General features: G+C 37.2%; 3 protein-coding genes and 1 pseudogene across 5 annotated transcripts; 2 read left to right on the forward strand and 2 right to left on the reverse strand.

Moving 5' to 3' along the window:
- Positions 1-3,823: 3,823 nt before the first annotated feature.
- On the reverse strand, positions 3,824-7,882 carry LOC107062394 (uncharacterized). Of its 3 annotated transcripts, none has more exons than XM_015312984.1 (3): positions 5,419-7,882; positions 5,286-5,319; positions 3,824-4,591 (listed from the first exon to the last, which is right to left on the reverse strand). In XM_015312984.1, exons 1-3 carry the CDS (start codon positions 5,614-5,616, stop codon positions 3,975-3,977), a joined length of 849 nt encoding a protein of 282 aa, XP_015168470.1. In that variant the 5' UTR covers positions 5,617-7,882; the 3' UTR covers positions 3,824-3,974. The 3 variants fall into 3 exon arrangements, 2 of the variants coding, with proteins under 2 accessions (XP_015168470.1, XP_015168465.1); XM_015312979.1 differs by having other exon boundaries at positions 3,824-4,600; XR_001474583.1 differs by lacking the exon at positions 5,286-5,319.
- Positions 7,883-9,343: 1,461 nt separating this feature from the next.
- Positions 9,344-12,789, forward strand: LOC102602214 (cytochrome P450 81D1-like; annotated as a pseudogene).
- Positions 12,790-14,816: 2,027 nt separating this feature from the next.
- On the forward strand, positions 14,817-16,686 carry LOC102601877 (cytochrome P450 81D1-like). Its single transcript, XM_006339781.1, has 2 exons — positions 14,817-15,778; positions 15,907-16,686. The coding sequence occupies exons 1-2, from the start codon at positions 14,894-14,896 to the stop codon at positions 16,522-16,524; spliced, it is 1,503 nt and encodes a 500-aa protein (XP_006339843.1). The 5' UTR covers positions 14,817-14,893; the 3' UTR covers positions 16,525-16,686.
- A 19-nt stretch (positions 16,687-16,705) lies between these two features.
- LOC102578258 (uncharacterized) lies at positions 16,706-20,322 on the reverse strand. Its single transcript, XM_015312970.1, has 7 exons — positions 19,475-20,322; positions 18,923-19,214; positions 18,616-18,837; positions 18,276-18,449; positions 17,662-17,850; positions 17,468-17,581; positions 16,706-17,319 (listed from the first exon to the last, which is right to left on the reverse strand). Exons 1-7 carry the CDS (start codon positions 20,212-20,214, stop codon positions 17,017-17,019), a joined length of 2,034 nt encoding a protein of 677 aa, XP_015168456.1. The 5' UTR covers positions 20,215-20,322; the 3' UTR covers positions 16,706-17,016.
- Positions 20,323-20,528: the final 206 nt, after the last annotated feature.

The following is a 20,528-nucleotide window of genomic DNA, read 5'->3' on the forward strand; positions in this document are numbered from 1 at the left end:
GTATTGCAGCCTTGCTGACACAAAATAGATCAACTGGCTGCTTAATTTTCACTCCTAGTTCACTATATAAGCCAATGAGCCAAGTAATCTCAGCTACTGAAGATGCCATACTTCTAAACTCTGCTTCTGCAGAACTTCTTGCTACAGTCTCTTGTTTCTTTGACTTCCAGGATACAAGAGCGTCACCAAACCTCACTAAGTATCCAGTAACTGACCTCCTTGTTTGCAAACAGGTACCCCAGTCTGAGTCACAATAGACTGTTAACAACTCTGAACTCTGTGAAGGCATGAACAGGCCCAATCCAGGTGATGACTTTATATACTTGACTACCCTTAGTGCAGCTTCCATGTGGGATTCTTTAGGAGCATGCATATACTGACTTAACACTTGTACTGCAAACGAAATATCCACCCTGGTCATTGTTAGGTATAGTAATCTACCTACAAGTCTTTGATATCTGCCAATATCTAGCAAAGGTTTGTCCTTAGCTGTAGTATCTGTATCTTGTACATGTGAATCATACTCAATAGATGTTAATCGTATATTAGGATCCAGTGGTGTATGGACTGGTTTGGCACCACTTAATCCCATTTCTGAGATAAGTTCCAAAGCATACTTGCGCTGGCTCATGATATATCCCTCCTTAGTTCTGGCAAATTCAATTCCAAGAAAGAACTTCAATTCTCCTAGATCCTTTGAGATTCAACAATGGTGAAACAAGGTTATGGAATCACTGATGAACTAGAGAGAAAACTGTAACTTTTATTCATGAAAAGTGAATGTATCTGTACACAATATTGGCACTATGCTATTTATAGTGTGTCTACTCATAACCTCCTAATCTAGTTAATCTAACTCAACCAGAGTTAACTTTAACTAACATTGTAACAAACTCTATAACTAACTTTCCAGTTTCACTATTCATAATAACTGACTTCTAGCTTCAACTTGTTTATAACATCCCTCCTCAAGCTGGTGGCTGATATATGTCTTTAAATCCCAACTTGGACATTAGATACAAGTGTGAAGCTTTCCATAGACCCTTTGTAAGTAAGTCTGCTAGCTGCTCTTTTGTGGATACATGGTGAGTTTTTATCATTCCGTTAAGCAGCTTCTCTCTAACAAAATAACAGTCAATATCAAAGTGTTTAGTTCTCTCGTGAAAAATAAGATTGGATGCAATTTGTATTGCAGCCTTGCTGACACAAAATAGATCAACTGGCTGCTTAATTTTCACTCCTAGTTCACTATATAAGCCAATGAGCCAAGTAATCTCAGCTACTGAAGATGCCATACTTCTAAACTCTGCTTCTGCAGAACTTCTTGCTACAGTCTCTTGTTTCTTTGACTTCCAGGATACAAGAGCGTCACCAAACCTCACTAAGTATCCAGTAACTGACCTCTTTGTTTGCAAACAGGTACCCCAGTCTGAGTCACAGTAGACTGTTAACAACTCTGAACTCTGTGAAGGCATGAACAGGCCCAATCCAGGTGATGACTTTATATACTTGACTACCCTTAGTGCAGCTTCCATGTGGGATTCTTTAGGAGCATGCATATACTGACTTAACACTTGTACTGCAAACGAAATATCCACTCTGGTCATTGTTAGGTATAGTAATCTACCTACAAGTCTTTGATATCTGCCAATATCTAGCAAAGGTTTGTCCTTAGCTGTAGTATCTGTATCTTGTACATGTGAATCATACTCAATAGATGTTAATCGTATATTAGGATCCAGTGGTGTATGGACTGGTTTAGCACCACTTAATCCTATTTCTGAGATAAGTTCCAAAGCATATTTGCGCTGGCTCATGATATATCCCTCCTTAGTTCTGGCAAATTCAATACCAAGAAAGAACTTCAATTCTCCTATATCCTTCATCTTGAACCTGAGTTTAAGATCATTTCTGGTCTTAACTATCAACTTGCTGCAGCTCCCAGCCACTAACAGATCATCTACATATACAAGGACCACTATTAACTCATTTCCCTCTCTTCTAGTGAATAGGGAATAATCATAGTGACTCTGAATAAATCCCAGTTATAGTAATGTTTCAGTCAATTTAAGGTTCCATTGTCTAGGTGCCTGTTTCAATCCATAAAGTGACTTATGCAATTTGCAGACTTTGCCAGACTCCCCCTGTTTGCAAAAACCATGAGGAATAACCATATAAACATCCTCAATAAGATCACCTTGAAGAAAGGCATTGTGGACATCCATTTGGAAAACAGGCCATTGCTTAGCAGCTGCTATAGCCAGAACAGACCTCACTGTAACCATCTTGGCTACAGGGGAAAAAGTATCGGAGTAGTCCAACCCTTCCTGCTGGTGAAAACCCTTAGCAACTAACCTGGCCTTGTACCGCTCAATAGCCCCTGAAGCCAATTACTTCACTTTATAAACCCACTTGCATCCAATGAGATGTTTGCCTGGAGGTAAATCAGTGATACTCCATGTAGTGTTCTCTTCTAAAGCAGTGATCTCAACAAGCATAACTTGAACCCATAAAAGATCAAGAGAAGCTTCATGAAAGGACGTAGGTTCTGAAATACTAGAATAGGCTGCTAAGGCAGCACCATACTTAGCAGACAGACAATGATAGCTGACATGATTGGATAAAGGGTAGAGACAAGAGGATTTGGGTTTGGAAAGAAGAAAGTCATGATGCCAGATAGGAGGTCTAGATGGTCTAGAGGATCTTCTGAGAGATAGGGTGGTATAAGGTAGAACAACTGTAGGAACAACCTCAGAAGAAGTAGAACTAGGAGACACTGGGTGTGATGGACAATCAGGAGAAGAAGCAAGAGGTGTATGTGATGAACAATCAGGAGGAGCAGCTGTAGGTGGATACTCAACTGGAGAAGAAGAATTAATAGAAGTTGAAGTAAGCTGAACAATTGGAAACAATGGAGAGCAAGCTGAGGTGTTGTGCTGGAAAGAAAAAACTTCCTCGTGGAAGACTACATCCCTGCTGACTAAGAACTCTTTAGTGTGCAAGGAGAAGAGTTTGTAACCCTTTTAGAGAGTAGAGTAACCAAGAAAAACAGTAGGAAATGCTCTAGGTGCAAATTTGTCAGTTTTCCTCACTTCAGAAGCAAAAGCCAGACAACCAAAGACTCTGAGTGAGAGAAGGAGAGGTGTGATACAATAAGTCATAATGAGTCTTTCCCTGAAGGACAGCAGAAGGTAACATGTTGATTAAGTAGACACTAGTGGTAACACACTCACCCCAGAACCTAAGAGGCATATGAGACTGAAACCTTAATGACATAGCAACATCAAGGATATGTCTATGTTTCCTCTCTACAACACCATTTTGTTGAGGTGTGTAGATGCAGGAACTTTGGTGCAGGATGCCGAGGGATTGGAGTAACTCATTCATTTGTGAATTAAAGAATTCACACCCATTGTCAGACCTCAGAATCTTTACTGATGCACTAAACACATTGCCAATCATTAACAAGAACTTTCTTAAGGCTACTATGACCTTAGATTTAGAGTTCAGTAATATCAACCATGTGTATCTGGAGTAATCATCAACCAAAGTTAAAAAATACCTTTTACCATCATGAGTTGGAACTCTATAAGGACCCCAAACATCAGTATGTAATGTGTGAAAACAAGTAGTAGTAGTAGTATTACTCAAAGGGAAAAACAGTCTAGATTGTTTAGCCAAATGGCACACAGTACAAAGATCATCTGTAGTAGAATGAAGATGTTTGAAACAACCTAACTTTTTTAGAGTAGTAAAAGGTACATGACCAAGTCTTTTATGCCATACTGACAAATTTTATTCTAGAAGGACATGCGAAAAGCTACAGAACAAGACGTAAAGACTGGAGTGACTTGATCATGATGTGAGACTGCATGTAGTTGAGATCCTTATGACTGCAACTGACAGTCAGTAGTGAGCACATACATGTCATTCTCCAACTTGCCAATCCCCCTCACTCTCCCATTGAAGAGGTCCTAAAAAATGCAAAAGTCAGGGTTGAACAGAACAGTACAGTTCAATTCCTTTGTGAGTTTAGACACAGAAAGTAAGTTATACTGAAACTTAGGAATATGCAGGACATTCGTAATCTCAATTCCTCCTAGAATTTGAGATGATCCAATGTGACTGACTGTGGCAAGTTTACCAGTAGGTAGATACACTCTTCCCTCTTGTGAAGGAGTTAATGGTTTGTAATGAGATAACATGTGCAGATTACGAACCATGTGTTTGGAGGCACCAGAATCAACTATCCACTTATCAGTAGAGGATATACATGTGGTTCTCAGAGTTGAATCTGTGTCATTACATATCCTCTTCTTACCCTTCCAGTCAGAGGGATATACATGAAGCTTATAGCAACGATCTTTTGTATGGCCTTTCCAGTTACAATAATCACAGTACAGGTGACTATTGGAGTTGTTCTTAGATCTGAAGTTGGAGACACCAGCACTTGATCCACTGGAACTAGAGAAGTTGTGATTTGGATTGTTGCCACTGAAGAATGCTAGAGCTTCATTCATGTGCCTAGTGTTAGAGGAAGCATCACCAACAGAAGCTGAATTAGCCTTGCCAAGTATCCTCTGACTTTCTTCTGCAATCACTAGAGAATAAGCCTTGTTAACACTTGGAGCTGGATCTATCATCATAATCTGGCTCCTACACTGGTTGTAGGATTCATTCAAACCCAGAAGAAATTGCATTAAACGTTGGTGTTACGACTTGATTTCGAAAACTAAGGTTTCGGAACCAATTTCGCAATTTTTGGCAATTTTTGTTAAGTTTTGGAAAAATTTATAATTTGGAAGTCGCCACTTATTTTTTTAGGAAAAATTAAGAAAACCGTTTAAAGAGAATTTTTTTTTGAAAGGAAATATTTTAAATAAAACCAGAGTCAGGTAAGGGTTCAAATAATTCTCTAAGGAAGGGGTTAGGCATTTTAGAGAATCCGCTAACACGCGGTTGACCGACAGATTTAAAAGTTTGGCTAATTTTAAATGAAAACTTAAATTACTCATAAAAAATCTTTGTGAGAATAAATAGAGACTAATTTATACTTAACAAATAATGAAATATATAAAAAAAAAATGGTTAAAGTGTCGAAAATGTTTTTAACTTGATAATTTATCCGAGTTAAAGATTTTAAACCAAAGAGTTAGTTCAAATTCATTAACGTGGATTCAAAGCTTCTTAATAACTATGAAAGAACATGAATGGTTCTTAAGTTATTCTTTAAGCTTAAGTTGCCTAAGAACAAACTGTGTTGATAAATAATTAGGCAAACCAACCTTTCGAAATGAAAATTAATAAGTAACGCCGACTCTTGTGAGGATTCATCCAAGGTAATAAGAAGTTAATAAAAAGGGTTAGACATCATAATAACAAGGAAAGCAAGCAAGTAATACAAAGAAAGGTCTGGACTTTTGGTCCAAATTCGGCCGCTGCCTCATTTTCTTCTCTGTTGCATCTATGTTTTCGGACTTTTGAGTCCATAAATTCTTCTTTGTATCGCTGCTGTTGCAAGTTCAAATTGGACTTTTTAAGTCCAAAATTCCACCTTCTTAGCCCCTTTAGCTGCTGCTTCTGATTTTTGGGTTTTAACCCAATTTCGCTCCTCATTTTTCGGCCTTTCTAAGCTGCTGGTGCTGCTGATTTTCAGGCAGCTTTAACCCAATGTATTTACTTCTCTCTCAACTTGATAGAGGTTGACTCGAAAAGAAGAATATGCAAGAGATGGGGAGTCCAAGTGGACTCAATGGAAGAGAATTCATGCGAAGAAAACGAAGAAAAAGAATTAGTAATTGATCAAGAAGAGGGCTGATTCTAATTTGACATATAAACGAAACTCAAGCAACATTTAATAATGCAACTTAAATCTGCCCAATAAAAGAAAGAAACAACCAGGGACAAAGAGTGCAACTTTCCATCGTAAAGCAATTCCTCATATGCAAAACAGAAGTCACCGTAATCACAATTGAATGTAAGCAAAAATTTGGTCAACAGCTAAGTGGAACAAATACACATTCATAAGCTTCCTAAAAAAATCAGAAATAACAACAAATAGATTTAAAAAAAAAAGAACAGTCAATTATAATAGCAACTAATCTCCTGGAAATAGATTTGGACATCAAAATGAGTAAGAGAAACTTAAAACTAACTAAAGGCCAAAGAGCTGCAGGTTAGATCAACTTAACAGACCAAACACTAAGCTAGTTATGCATATAAGTGCACCAGAAATAAAATAAAATAAAAATAAAAAATAATCCTCAGAGTATAAACAAATCGGCTAATTAATCTACTGTACAATGAGTATTACAGACAATTAGCAATGCAAACCAAAGGATCCCAACAACTTCCAAATTCCAAGAAGCAAACAAACAATGGAATACTATCTAAACCTAAACAAAACGAGGCGCAAAAGAAACTAAGGCATGCTGGAAAATTACGATGCATAAATCACCATATAATAAAATTGGCGATATTCGAAATTACGAGAGACAAACCGAAAAAATGCAAAACCCGAAAATAGCATACTCATCCGCTGTCCAAACTAGGATAAAAATTACGCAAAACTAAACATGAATTCTAAACTAAAACTAACTTACTATTACCATTAGCAACATACACTTTGAAAACCTCAAAAGAAAAGATGGAGAATGTCATCTTCATGTCGATTAAACACAGACTTAAAGAGAAGAACATTTAAAGTAAATGGGCAGCCAACTCATGCTAGTAGGAAGCTCCCTTTTACGCTCATGGCCAAACCGATTGAATTAACTAGGATGAACAAAAGAATCCAAGCAGAACGTAGTCATCAAATACTACTAAACGAGTGTAACATCTTCATACTACGAGGTTATCCCAAAACAACCGAGCAATATTGAACTAAAATTACTGATCTATACTTGAAAATACACTAGAGAAATAACGAAGTGGCTTCTTTGACACTTCAGAACATATACTCAAAACAAGAAAAAATTATTCCAGCAAGCAGACACAGAACATAATCATGGCGGTTAACAAATGAACAAACCAAGCTTAAGGCGAGCACAACCACGATCTCAAGAAGACTAAGAAACAGCGACAACAAATTCAAACAGGTATTAAGACATTTTCGAAAGCGAAGCACACAATACCAGTTTCAGAAAGCTTAAGATGAAGAGAAAAACTCAGCTTGAGCATGTCATATCGGATCCCTCTTGAATCGACAAAGAACAAAACACGATTCAACACGTTCAAACTCGAGATGAACAAAATAGTTACTAAATGTTTACCTCTTGCTGAGCAGCGAATGGGACGGTGACGAGTTTCTGGGAATGCTTCCACCACGAAAATTTAACCACGAACAGCGAAATGAAGAACTTGGACAGAATATGAGCAGTTCTCTATTCGGGAGTGTATTGCTACTTTTGCTCAAGTTATTCTCTATATTTTCGCTCAAAAACCCCCCCTTAACAATGATAAAAATGAGAGTTTATATAGAGGGGGAGCTAGGGTAGATTTGAGGGGGAAAAATGAGGGTAAAACTGGAATCCCTTTTTCGAAATTTGAACTTCCTCCCTAAGAACAGAAAAATTGCTCCTTGATGTGCGACAACACCAATTTTTCAACAAACTCCAACGGCTAAACAACAAGGGTCGTTCGATCTTGAGGTGAGGACAAAGGGACGAGGAGATAATTCCACCTGGCTGCGAAGGATGAAGCTGCCTGCTGGAATCGGCGCTGGAACAGTACTACGCGTACTGTTTGTCGGGGAAAAGAGGAAGACGACGAGAAAATGCAGCGTACCGTTGTACGCGTACTGCCGCCGCTGCTTTCCGTGTATAGCCGTGAGTTACTCCTGTGATTTTTGACTCTGTTAGCTGCTATTGTCGTTGGAATTGGACGTCGGTACTATGTACCGCTATTGAGCGTTCTGGGTCTTCTTTTGAGCAAGGATTTGGGCCGGGTTTGGGTCAAAGGAATGAAAAAATGGTGGGCTGGAAATTGGAGGCTGAATGCATGAGATTTGGGCCAGTATTTGGCTGAAAATTAATCCAATAAGCGGAGCAAAAAATATTGGTCAAATTTGAATTCGAAAAGTAACCAAACGGATTACAAATTTGGCCAAGTGAAATTAAGAATTTAGCCAGAATTGCATGTCATTGGCGAATTAGGCTAAGAATTGAATAAGATAAATTAATTAACGAGCTTCTTAATTTTAACGAAATAAAATAAATTAACTTAATTGTAAAATAATGATTCAAAATTATAACCATAATTTTAACTAAACTAATTTAACAAAATACTTACTAAAATTAAAATCTTTTTGAGATGATTTTCAAATGTTTATAAAGTATTCTTAATTATATACGCAATTATATAAAATCTATTTACTACTTAAAATGCTATAAAAATGGCTAAAATAACTTTTAATTTTTTTTTGATTTTTTATAAATTAATTATTTCAAATCGTTTGAAATTAAAGAAACTCCAAAGTTAATTCCTATCATGGAGGGTCAAAATTGGATGTCAACAGTTGGTACTCAAAATGAACAGCATATGTCTGTGATACATCACAGGCACAACCAGGACACGGCATGAGTGAATCATATTCCATCCACAACTCTTTAAGCTTGGAGAAATAGACTGAAACTGATGAGACTCCTTGATTGAGTGTAGCAATTTCCTTGTGCAAGTAGAATATACGAGAGCCATCCACTTTGTCAAATCTCTCTTTGAGATCTGTCCATACTTGTTGAGCATTACTAGCATAGACAATTCCACTAAGAAGCTCTCGACTAATAGAGATCATGATCCATGAGAGAACAACGGCATTACATTTTTCCCACAAAGCATGTAGAGAAGCAGGAAACTTATCCTTTGAGCTAGCACCATCAACAAAACCTATTTTTCCTTTTCCTAGCAAACCTATCTTCATTGATCTACTCCACAGAGAATAATTCTCAGATCCAGTAAGTTGTAAAGAGACAAGAGAGCTATCTGGAGTGTCACATGCTTGCAGGTGCAGCGGATGATGAGAATCAATTGGAAACTCTCTTCCTACAGCTGTAGGAATGGTAGAATCAGAGTTTGACATTCACCGATCGCCATTGATGACTACACAACAGCGTAAACAATATAGATTCAACTACTTCTCAAACAATGCAACTCCTTTTGAGAAAGCTGTCGGAAAAAAAATGCAGAGATAATCAGTAGATCATTGATGGCTTTGATACCATGATGAGATTCAACAATGGTGAAACAAGGTTATGGAATCACTGATGAACTAGAGAGAAAACTGTAAGTTTTATTCATGAAAAGTAAATGTCTCTTTACACAATATTGGCACTATGCTATTTATAGTGTGTCTACTCATAACCTCCTAATCTAGTTAATCTAACTCAACCAGAGTTAACTTTAACTAACATTGTAACAAACTCTATAACTAACTTTCCAATTTCACTATTCATAATAACTGACTTCTAGCTTCAACTTGTTTATAACAATAACTATACTACTGTTGGTGATTCCCCTTATGGTGATCACTGGCGTAACCTTCGTCGCCTCTGTGCACTTGAAATTTTCTCCAATAATCGTCTCAACAATTTTCAGCCCATTCGACAACATGAATTCAATAATCTTGTTCACAGAGTGTTTCATAACTCTGGCGACAATTTTGGGACTCCTGTTGACCTTAAGTCCAAGCTTTTTCAGATGTCATACAATATCATCATGAGAATGGTAGCTGGAAAGAGATATTATGGTGAAGAGGAAGACAACGAGCTAGGAGGCAAATCATTTTCATTATCCAATTATGTACTATATATATTTTGGACCAATGAATTGAAAAGTCTATATTGGGTCAGCAACCTCATGAGATAAATTTCGTTATCCAATTATGTACTATATATATTTTGGACCAAGGAATTGAAAGGTCTATATTGGTTCAGCAACCTCATGAGATATAAACCAAGCAAGTGAAACAAGTTGAGATATGTCCAAGGCAAAAAAATGGAAGCAACTTTGCTGCTCCCTATTTGCTTACTAGTACTAGTTCTAAAACATGTCTTGTCAAGACGAAGAAAACTCAATCTCCCACCAAGTTCATTACTTAAACTTCCAATTATAGGCCATCTCTATCTCCTAAAACCTCCTCTACATCGAACCCTGGCTAACCTCTCAACTAAATATGGCCCTGTTTTCTCCTTCAATTTGGTACCCGTTTTGTTGTGGTGGTTTCCTCCTCATCTACTGTCGAAGAATGCTTCACCATAAACGATGTCGTTTTCGCTAATCGCCCTCGTTTAATGATTGGAAAATACATAGGTTATAACTATACTACTGTCGCGGGTTCCCCTTATGGTGGTCACTGGCGCAACCTTCGCAGCATCTGCGGACTCGAAATTTTATGCACAAATTGTCTCAACAATTTTCAGCCCATTAGACAACATGAAATCAAGGTTCTAGCTCATAGAGTGTTTCACAAGTCTGGTGACAGTCCTTTTGAACTTAAGTCCAAGTTATTTCAGATGTCGTACAATATTATCATGAGAATGGTAGCTGGAAAGAGATATTACGGTGAAGAGGTAGATAGCGAGGAGGCACATCATTTTCGGAAGCTTATGGAAGAGGTTAATTCATATGGAGGTGCATCAAATCCCGCGGATTTCGTGCCTGCAATATTTCTGTTGTTTTCCAGGAGCACGGAGAACAAATTAGCCAAGCTTAGTAAAAAGATGGACGCTCTCTTGCAAGGTTTGGTTGATGAACATCGTCGCGATAAAAGCTGGAATACTATGATTGATCATTTGCTTTCTTTGCAAGAATCAGAACCAGAGTATTACACTGATCAGATCATCAAAGGGATTGTTTTGGTAAGCTTCCTTCTAGACTCTATGTTAATTGAGAATCTGTGTCACTTAAAAGGCCCCATCTTCTCTCTCTATATCGTTTCTGTGCCTCATCTATGCTCTCTTTCACACTTCCTTTCTTACTGCTTACTGTTCTTAAATCTTTGTGCTACCTTCAATTGCAGAAATATAACAATCAATTCCCAGTAGTTTCCGCATTACTTCTCCAACCCCACTGGACCCGGCTCCTCTCCATTTCCCACAATGGGGCCTTGAATTTCTTATACGTGTCCCTCGTACAATCTAAGGGATAATATTTATTTAGTTAACCTGAGTTGAAGCTTTTAGTTAACCAAAACTAAATAAATATTGCCCCATAGATTGTACAAGGGTCTGGGATAAGAAATTCAAGACCCTGCCGTGGGAAATTGAGAGATTAACCACCGGAGAGGACCCGGGTCCAGAGTGGGGTTGGAGAAGTAATGCAAGAGAAGCAGGACACAACTGGTATTTTTTCTCTCTAAACTCTATATATGAAGAGGAAAAAGTAGAGATGACCATCTGCATTTACACTCTAAACTTCACTATTTCACTTTTCTATATTTTATTATTAGTTATATTATATATCATTTGTAATTAAACATAGTATAAATTATATACCATTAATGAAGTCTCTAATTATTTTCTAATGTAATATCTTTATTATATTAATTTTAAATTTATACCTTTAGTTTCCGTAAAAATATTTTTTATTTAAGATATAAGTTAGTTTTATTATAATTTATAATTGTATTAAACAAATAAATGAAAAGCACATGTAAAACGAGTAATTAAATTAAAAACATTGAAAAATATACTATTTTCATCCCGAATTAACAATCTTTTTAACTTTAGAAAATATTTTAAATATTTATCACTTTAAATATGTAAATTAAAATTATAATTATGTTTCAGTTCTTACAAAATTTAAAATAAGTGAAACAATCTACTTTTATTATAGTGATAAATTATTCAATCACACTATTTGATGAGCATAAGATCAAATAGATGATGCAATTAATAGTTAAAAATGGAATAGGGAAAGAAACACTTTGATACATGATATTGTTAAAAATACAATACAAGATACTTACTTGAGAAGTTTGGACTCCAAATCCAACGGCAGAAATGGTGGTAGATGTTTCTCATTGGGTAATAACTGCAGATCATGCTAAATGCGGGAACGGATACATCATCGGCGACAACAGAGTGGGCAATGTCTCTTCTACTTAACCATCCAGAGGTGTTGGAGAAGGCTAGAGCTGAAATAGACAACCATGTGGGTAAGGATCGTTTAGTTGATGAAGCGGATTTACCCAAGCTGAAGTACCTTCAAAGTATCATCTCCGAGACACTCCGATTGTTCCCAGCAGCACCAATGCTATTGCCTCATGAATCATCTGAGATTGCAAGGTCGCTGGCTTCCACATTCCACGAGGCACGATGCTATTGGTGAATGCTTGGGCCATTCATAGGGATCCGTTACTTTGGGAGGATCCGGATAGCTTCAAGCCAGAAAGGTTTGAAGGTGTGGAAGTGGAATCATGGAAGTTGTTGCCATTTGGAATGGGAAGGAGAGCATGCCCTGGCTCCGGACTTGCTCAACGTGTGGTTGGTTTAGCTTTAGGAACTTTAGTGCAGTGTTTTGAATGGAAAAGGGTAAGCGATGAGAGGGTCGATTTGACAGAAGGAAAAGGTCTCACTATGCTAAAAGCTGAGCCACTCATGGCTAGATGCAAAGCTCGTGAAATTGTTCACAAACTTCTTTCAGAAATATCCTGATCGTGTCTTTCTTGCATGTTGTTAGTTTAGAAAGGTTTGAACAAGTAATAAATCATTGTCTCATATGCTATGCACTACCTGAGTTTCTAATTTGTCATTCAGATACTTTGGAATAATATACATATGAGGTGCTACTTCATTTGAATGGTGAAATCATAGGCCGTGGACTACAGATTTGATGATTTTAATTGGAATTATCATCTTGAAACGACGCAACAACATAAATATGAAAGATTACTAAAATGTCAACAGATATTAATTCAGAACCCATGCATAATTTTCAATGAACAATGGATCAGTGGTCATTTCGCGGTTGAACCCATGCATCAATTTAAATCCTCCTGGCGTAAAAGTATAGTAGAAACAAGGCTATAAGCCTTTGGACTCGGTTACAACTCCAAATTGCAGTAAGTAATTTGAATTTTTGTAAAGAAGACATCATTTCTTCTCAGGAACTGCTCAAATTTCATATATCTAAACTTGCTGGTGTCCTCACGCACGGTGGAACCTGTTTCCATGCTTCACGGAGAAGCTTGTATCTAACAACATTCCTTGCAGGTTTCGCTAAATTCGGATAATCCTTGAAGCTATCAGCAAGGAACGAAGTAAACGATGAGTCTAGTTCATCAAGCTCAGCACAGATGATCCAGTACTTTTTAGAACTTGATTTCCAACCTTCTCCATGAAAGTGGTGAGAGACAATGCTGGAGGAGGTGTATACAGTGGAAGCTCTTTTTAAAAAAGGGAAAAAATTGTTGCAAAAAAATTTGAACACGCGAGCACCGACTCATTAAAGATATCTAAACACATATTCAAGACACCTTAAATCACTAAGGCTATAACAACCTATTATGTTAAGGGTGTCCAAAATATCTAATTTAATCACTTTGTGTATTATTTTACTTTTATATGCGGTATTTTTTTCCGACGAATTGGACACCCTCTCATACATGTGCCTACACCCCTGGGTGTATAGGCCGTCCAGGTTGCAGTACACGGGAAGCTAGTGTGATGCTCTCCAGATACATCATTATTCAGGGAAAAACGAGTATGTAAGAAAGGGTAAATTGCAACTAATCTTTATGGTTGATCAGTAGCAAGCGGACCCAGAATTGTTATTATTATAGTAGAACGTGAACACATAACTTTGAAATTTTCATAAGACCTTAACCACTAGTGACTAGACTAAACCTTTAACTTGTATCAAAAGGTGTCAATATTTGTATATATATTATTAAACTAAAATTTAACCTATATATACGACCAAGGGGTGTCGCTTGACACCCCTCGGCTAAGGGTGGATCCTCCTGTCAGGATGATAAATATGCTGGAAATAAACAAATGTTAGGGATATTAACCCATAAAATACGCTGGCACATATCTTCTATTTTTAATACGCTTGGCATAGATATAAATATTTGTAGGATTTATTGTGTAACTACAATTAATCCATTACTATGATATATTGTGAAAAGAGGACTAGAAGGATGATGTTTACAAAAGAATCTCTTAATAAAATTTATTGATTATTATTTATTTTTAGGTGAGGAAAATATGTAGTTTGATAAATATTTTTTAAGAATTCGTGATTTTTAATTGTTTGAAAGTTAAAACCTTATAGTTAGCTTACATCTCATATATTAGCTTTACCATTATTGCAATATTTTTTACATCTAAAATATGCTAGATATTCTGTTTTCTATGAATTTCTTTAATTCTTTTCAATTTTCTTAAAATTTTAATATATTTTCTACATATTTTGTATTATTATGCTATTATATTATAAATTTAAAATTTAAAAATATAGGTGCATCATGGCTTACGTTGCTTTTCTTGGTTATCACTCGATTGGTTCTAGAAGGTGTAGATATCTTGGCATACAAGGCCAGAGAGTCCTGGGGATTATGTTAATACTCTTTTCGTTCATTTTTACTAGTCAAATATTTTCTAATTTGATTTTATTTTTACATTTCATTTTTGACAAAACAAAAAAAAATACATATATTTCTTCCTATTACACCCTCAACTTATTTCTATTGAGTTAACGTCAAGTAAAAAAATGGCAAGTAAATCTAAACAGAGGGAATAGTATCATGTATAGCAAACTTTTGACCCTTTGTTTTATCAAAGACAAATGTTTTTTTGAGTGGACCGATAAGTTGAAAAGTCTAGGTTAGCTCAACAACCCCATCATATATAAACCAATCCAGTGCAACAAGTTGAGATATGTTCTAAGGCAAATAATGGAAGCAACTTTGTTGTATGGTATTTCACTCTCTATTTTGTTTCTACTTTTACTTGTTAAACTTGTTTCATCAAAACGAAGAAAACTCAATCTACCACCAAGCCCACTATTTAAATTTCCAATACTAGGCCATCTCTATCTCCTTAAACCACCTCTATATCGCATTCTTGCTAATCTCTCAACTAAATATGGCCCTGTTTTCTCTCTTCAATTAGGTAGCCGTTTTGTTGTGGTAGTTTCCTCACCATCTGCTGCCGAAGAATGTTTCACCAAAAATGATATCGTTTTTGCTAATCGCCCTCGGACAATGATTGCAAAATTCGTAGGCTATAACTCTACTACTGTCGCTGGTTCTCCTTATGGTGATCACTGGCGCTACCTTCGCCGCCTCTACGCACTTGAAATATTCTCCACTAATCGTCTCAACAATTTTCAGTCCATTAGACAACATGAAATCAAACTTCTAGTTCACAGAGTGTTTCACAAATCTGGAGACAATTTTGTGACTCCTGTTGAGCTTAAGTCGAAGCTTTTTCAGATGTCGTATAATATTATCATGAGAATGGTAGCTGGAAAGAGATATTACGGTGAAGAGATAGATAACGAGGAGGCAAATCATTTTCGGGTGCTCATAGAAGAGGTTATATCATTTGGGGGTGCATCGAATCCCGCGGATTTCATGCCTGCAATATTTCTGTTGTTTTTCAGGAGCACGGAGAACAAATTAGCCAAGCTTGGTAAAAAGATGGACGCTCTCTTGCAAGGTTTGGTTGATGAACATCGTCGTGATAAAAGCAGGAATACTATGATTGATCATTTGCTTTCTTTGCAAGAATCAGAACCAGAGTATTATACTGATCAGATCATCAAAGGGATTGTTTTGGTAAGCTTAATTTTCTTCACTCCTGCTAGCTAGTAGGCGTTTGACCATACGATTTGGGACCCTAATTTCAAGTTTTAATTTGAAATCTGCACGAAATTTCAACTTCTCTTATTCATTAACAACTGCAGGTCATGCTGAATGCGGGTACTGAAACATCATCCGTGACAATAGAATGGGCGATGTCTCTTCTACTTAACCATCCAGAGGTGTTGGAAAAGGCCAGAAATGAAATCGACAACCATGTGGGTAAGGATCGTTTAATGGATGAAGCGGATTTACCCAAGCTGAAATACCTTCAAAGTATTATCTCCGAGACACTACGATTGTTCCCAGCAGCACCATTGCTAGTGCCTCATGAATCATCTGATGATTGCAAGGTCGCTGGCTTCCACATTCCACGGGGCACGATGCTATTGGTGAATGCTTGGTCCATCCACAGGGACCCTTTACTTTGGGAGGATCCAGAGAGCTTCAAGCCAGAAAGGTTTGATGGTGTGGAAGTGGAATCATGGAAGCTATTGCCTTTTGGAATGGGAAGGAGAGCTTGCCCTGGCTCCGGACTTGCTCAACGTGTGGTTGGTTTAGCTTTAGGAACTATGATACAGTGTTTTGAGTGGAAGAGGGTAGGCGAAGAGGAGGTTGATTTGACGGAAGGAAAAGGTCTCACTATGCCAAAAGCTGAACCACTCATGGTTAGGTGCAAAGCTCGTGACATGGTTCACAAAGTTCTTTCGGAAACATCCTAATGTTTCCAGGGTCTTTCTTGCATGTTGTTAGTTAAGAAAGGTTTGAATAAGTCATGTATCATGTATCTTCATAGTCTCTTATACTATGCACTATCTGAGTTTCTGTTTTGTCATTCAGATACTTTGGAATAATATATATATGAGGTGCTATTTGCTCTTTAATGGTGAAAACATAGGCTGATGAACTACGGATTTAATGGATTCAATTGAAATCATCGCAAAAATATGCATATGAAAGACAAATGTCAACAGATATTAATTCAGAACCCATAATTTTAAATGTACAATAGATCAGTATTCAGTGGTAAGAACTTTCGCGGTTGAACCCATCAATTTAAATCCTTCTGGTGTACGAAATGGAAACAAGGCTAGAAACCTTGAGACTCAATTACAACTCCCATTTGCAGTAAGTACTTGCCATCTTCTGTAAATAAGACATCATTTCTTCTCAGGAACTGCTCAAATTTCATATATCTGAACTTGCAGGTGTCCTCACGGTGGAACCTGTTTCCATGCTTCACGGAGAAGCTGATATCTGACAACATTCCTTGCAGGTTTTGCTAAATTTGGATAATCCTTGAAGCTATCAGCAAGGAACGAAGTAAACGGTGAGTCTAGCTCATCAAGCTCAACATCACTGGTGTATGTTTTTTTAAGCACAGATGAACCAGTACTCTTTGGAACTTGATTTCCAACCTTCTCTATAAAAGTGGTGAGAGACAATGCTGGAGGAGGTGTATAGGCCGTCCAGGTTGCAGTACACGGGAAGCTAGTGTGGTGCTCTCCTGGTACATCCTTCACATCATTAATCAGGAAAAATAGAGTACGTAAGAAAGGGTATGTGACATGATGATTAATGAGTTCCATAAAAAAGAGTAAATTGCAATTAAGTTTTATGGATGATAAATCTGCTTGAAATAAACAAATGAGAGGGAAAACTTACTTCAGAATCCAGGGTCTCAACAACATTTTTTGGAATTGGATTTGGACGGAACTCATCTGGGACAAAATTAGCAAGGACTCTTTTGATCAAAGCTGGACTAAATATTGGGCAGACCTAGCAACAGCAAGTTCACAAATAAGTATAGAGAAAATGGATTTCTAGATATTGATCTATAAAGGGGAACTAGGACTAACTTCTTTTCTTGTGGATGCATCGATGAGCACTTCAAATGGAAGCATCATGAGGTTGCTCAATGCATTAAGGAGTCGAAAAGCCTTGAATGATTCTGTTTTCTTGTCATTTCCAAAGATGTTACTATGCTCAGGTGAATCTTCATCTTCAAAGCCAATAAGATCTGTAAGCCATCTAGACCAGCTTCCGACCTATCAACAAACCAAAATGCTCATAATCACTAGATTATTACTCTCTTGAACCAAAAGTGATTCTCATTTCCCTTCTTAAGAGTTAAATCACGAGATCTTCGACATTTATACATATGAGAAAATTGAAATTCAAAATATTTTTCTGAAATTTAGTACAATGGATTCAAGAGAGCACGTTGTGTCACGACTCCCAAGTAACAAGAGAGTAAGGAGTTATAGGAAATAATTTAAGCATTGGAAATTACATAGATATGCACAACTACATTCTCACTTCTCATTAGAGTGATGTATATTATCAACAAATACTGGCCATTGTTATTAGCTTAACCTTGCGTAAATAATGGAAGTTGCCTCATAAATAAATATTTCAAGAATAATAAACGAGTATGAAACTAGTCATGCTTAAGCTAACTTTTTCTACTCACAGCATTTTTCAACTGTGCACCAGCTCCAAAGCTTGATTTTCCAGGAGGAATTGGAAGGACCTTACGATCACTTATAGGATCAAACATTGGATCTGTTGGCATTTCTTCGGTGGATTCACGAAGAATAGCATTGAACATTGCCACATCCAATCTACTCACCAACTGTTTCATTACCTAGAAACACAATGAATACATTTCACTGCAAGACATTGCTTGAGGAAAAAATAAAAGATGCTGGGAAATTGGTTAATATCTGGAACTACAAATCTCACACAGACGGAGTAGAAGTACTAGTAGAATGAAGTATAAACAGACATCTCACTCTAATGAATCAACTCACCAACTTTGGCAGAACAGGTAAGCAGCCACATTTATGTCCCAATGCTCGAAGTGGACAAAGCCTTTCACAGGCATCCTTCAGAGCCCTTTTCCAAAGTTTTACAGAAAATTTACCCTGCTCTTGATCACCCAAAGAATGTCTACTACCATATGTTTTCTTCACCCTTGAGGCCCTAGTCTTACTAGTTTTTGCAGTCCCAAACTGCATATGTGGAGTCAGAGTCTGCAGGCAAAAATAAGGCATTGCACCGTAAACAAAGTAGTACTTATTATGACAGAAAAGCACAGAGAAAATTTAGGTGACCAACCTGCCACCAAAGAGACTTGGTGATTTTGGAGAAGATCCAACCTTCAAGCTTTTCCAATGCTTGAGTGAATGATTCGATATCCTCCCAGTTATAATATTGCTTAACTAAATAATTCTTGTTCCCTTGGTTGGCAATGTATTTGATGCTTTGCTGCATATATATTTTCTCTAGCGCAGACTTACCTCTGTTGACAGTAGTTTCAGTAGGTGCCCCTTCATTAAATTGCAGTCCAGCAGCAGCCTGGCTGATGATTGCTCTTAACATAATGGAATTTGAGAGCCAGAAAGTCAACCTATTTGTGAAGAAAATAAATTAAAGAAATCGTGTAAAGCTTTTTACTTTATCCTTCAACATATTGACAAGATTTGTTGGTCGCTCCCTAAAAAATGAGTTCTAATGCAGATATGAGGTTGCTAAGTTGTTCTTTTTTCGGATCCACTATTCACTTAATTTAGATCAATGGAATATTGGTGCTTATAAATTAATTAGAAGCTGGCTAATTCGAAGTACCAAGAATCTTAAGTAGCTTATCAATCAATCACGTGAGTGTACCTTGGAACATCGCTTCCACATGCTTTAGAAACCAAAGCTAATCCTGAAACAGCAGCTCTAGCAGCACTTGCCTGTTTAGCAGGGGATTTTGTTCTCCAGGCGTGGAGATAAAATCTAGCAAGGCGCCTGGCTGGGGTGTGAACCTTGTTCATCGAACTTCCATGCTCAGCAACTACAGAATAAAGGCCAACTTCAATAGCTGCAGCTTCTTTCAGTTCTTCCTCAAGCATCTGAATTCTAGACTCCGGTTCAGGTTTACTCTTCGACAAAACATTTGCAGGAACTCTTTTTTCAGTAGCTGAAGTAGTATTGGTAGTATTCTTTGGTTCTTTTTTCTCCACAGTACTCTTTGGTTCCTTTTTCTCAGCAGTACTCTTTGGTTCTTTCTTCTCCACGGTATTCTTTAGTTCTTTTTTCTCCACTGCAGTACTTTTAGCAATACTAGTTTCTATGGGTGTCTGTTCTTTCATTTCATTCTTAATAATCTCAGTGTTGCCCAAAAACACATTTGGAGTCATAGAGTCTCTAATCTGAACAGACTTCACTGGCTTCAGTCGACCATTTGTGATCTGAACTCCAAGAGCTTTCCAACTCATCGTGACTTGTCTTTTTATAGATTTAGCTATTTTGTTTTCTGACAAGTCTCTTGTGTCATCATGGAGATGATCATCATGTCCAAATTCATGATCTGTTGTTTCATCCGCACTATTTTGACTGTCCATACCTGCCTGACTATGCATATGAGAAGATGTAATTTTCGATATCAATCTATCAATGTATTTTTCTTTGGCATGCTGAGTATTTTCTTCACTTTTGCTTGTTCCGCTGGCTGCCTCTTCATTAAGGTCACTCTGCAGTTAAGCTCATTCAAATGCTAAACAGAAAATAACACTACAATGGACAGGAAGCACAACTTTGTATACAATTAACCAGACATTCTCCTTGATTCTAGTGGTACTTAGGAACAGGAAAGCTGAAACTGGAGTTACATATCAAAATTCTAGAAGCATGATTTGAACTAGACTCGTACGATATCCCCAAGTTGCAGATGGTA

The sequence above is a fragment of the Solanum tuberosum genome, unplaced genomic scaffold (genome assembly GCF_000226075.1).
Source record: "Solanum tuberosum cultivar DM 1-3 516 R44 unplaced genomic scaffold, SolTub_3.0 scf00012, whole genome shotgun sequence".
NCBI classification, from domain to species: Eukaryota; Viridiplantae; Streptophyta; class Magnoliopsida; order Solanales; family Solanaceae; genus Solanum; species Solanum tuberosum.

What these genes read in the sequence shown, in the direction of transcription:
- LOC107062394 (XM_015312979.1), bottom strand. Translation starts at nt 5,616, where the DNA reads ATGAGGAGCGAAATTGGGTTAAAACCCAAAAATCAGAAGCAGCAGCTA. An exon ending in CGGCCGAATTTGGACCAAAA is followed by an intron (nt 5,320 to 5,418) that starts GTCCAGACCTTT and finishes AATCCTCACAAG; the next exon opens with AGTCGGCGTTACTTATTAAT. An exon ending in ATTAATTTTCATTTCGAAAG is followed by an intron (nt 4,601 to 5,285) that starts GTTGGTTTGCCT and finishes CTTATTCTCTAG; the next exon opens with TGATTGCAGAAGAAAGTCAG.
- LOC102601877 (XM_006339781.1), top strand. Translation starts at nt 14,894, where the DNA reads ATGGAAGCAACTTTGTTGTATGGTATTTCACTCTCTATTTTGTTTCTA. An exon ending in TCATCAAAGGGATTGTTTTG is followed by an intron (nt 15,779 to 15,906) that starts GTAAGCTTAATT and finishes TAACAACTGCAG; the next exon opens with GTCATGCTGAATGCGGGTAC.
- LOC102578258 (XM_015312970.1), bottom strand. Translation starts at nt 20,214, where the DNA reads ATGCATAGTCAGGCAGGTATGGACAGTCAAAATAGTGCGGATGAAACA. An exon ending in TGTGGAAGCGATGTTCCAAG is followed by an intron (nt 19,215 to 19,474) that starts GTACACTCACGT and finishes CTTCACAAATAG; the next exon opens with GTTGACTTTCTGGCTCTCAA. An exon ending in TACCTGTTCTGCCAAAGTTG is followed by an intron (nt 18,450 to 18,615) that starts GTGAGTTGATTC and finishes TTGTGTTTCTAG; the next exon opens with GTAATGAAACAGTTGGTGAG.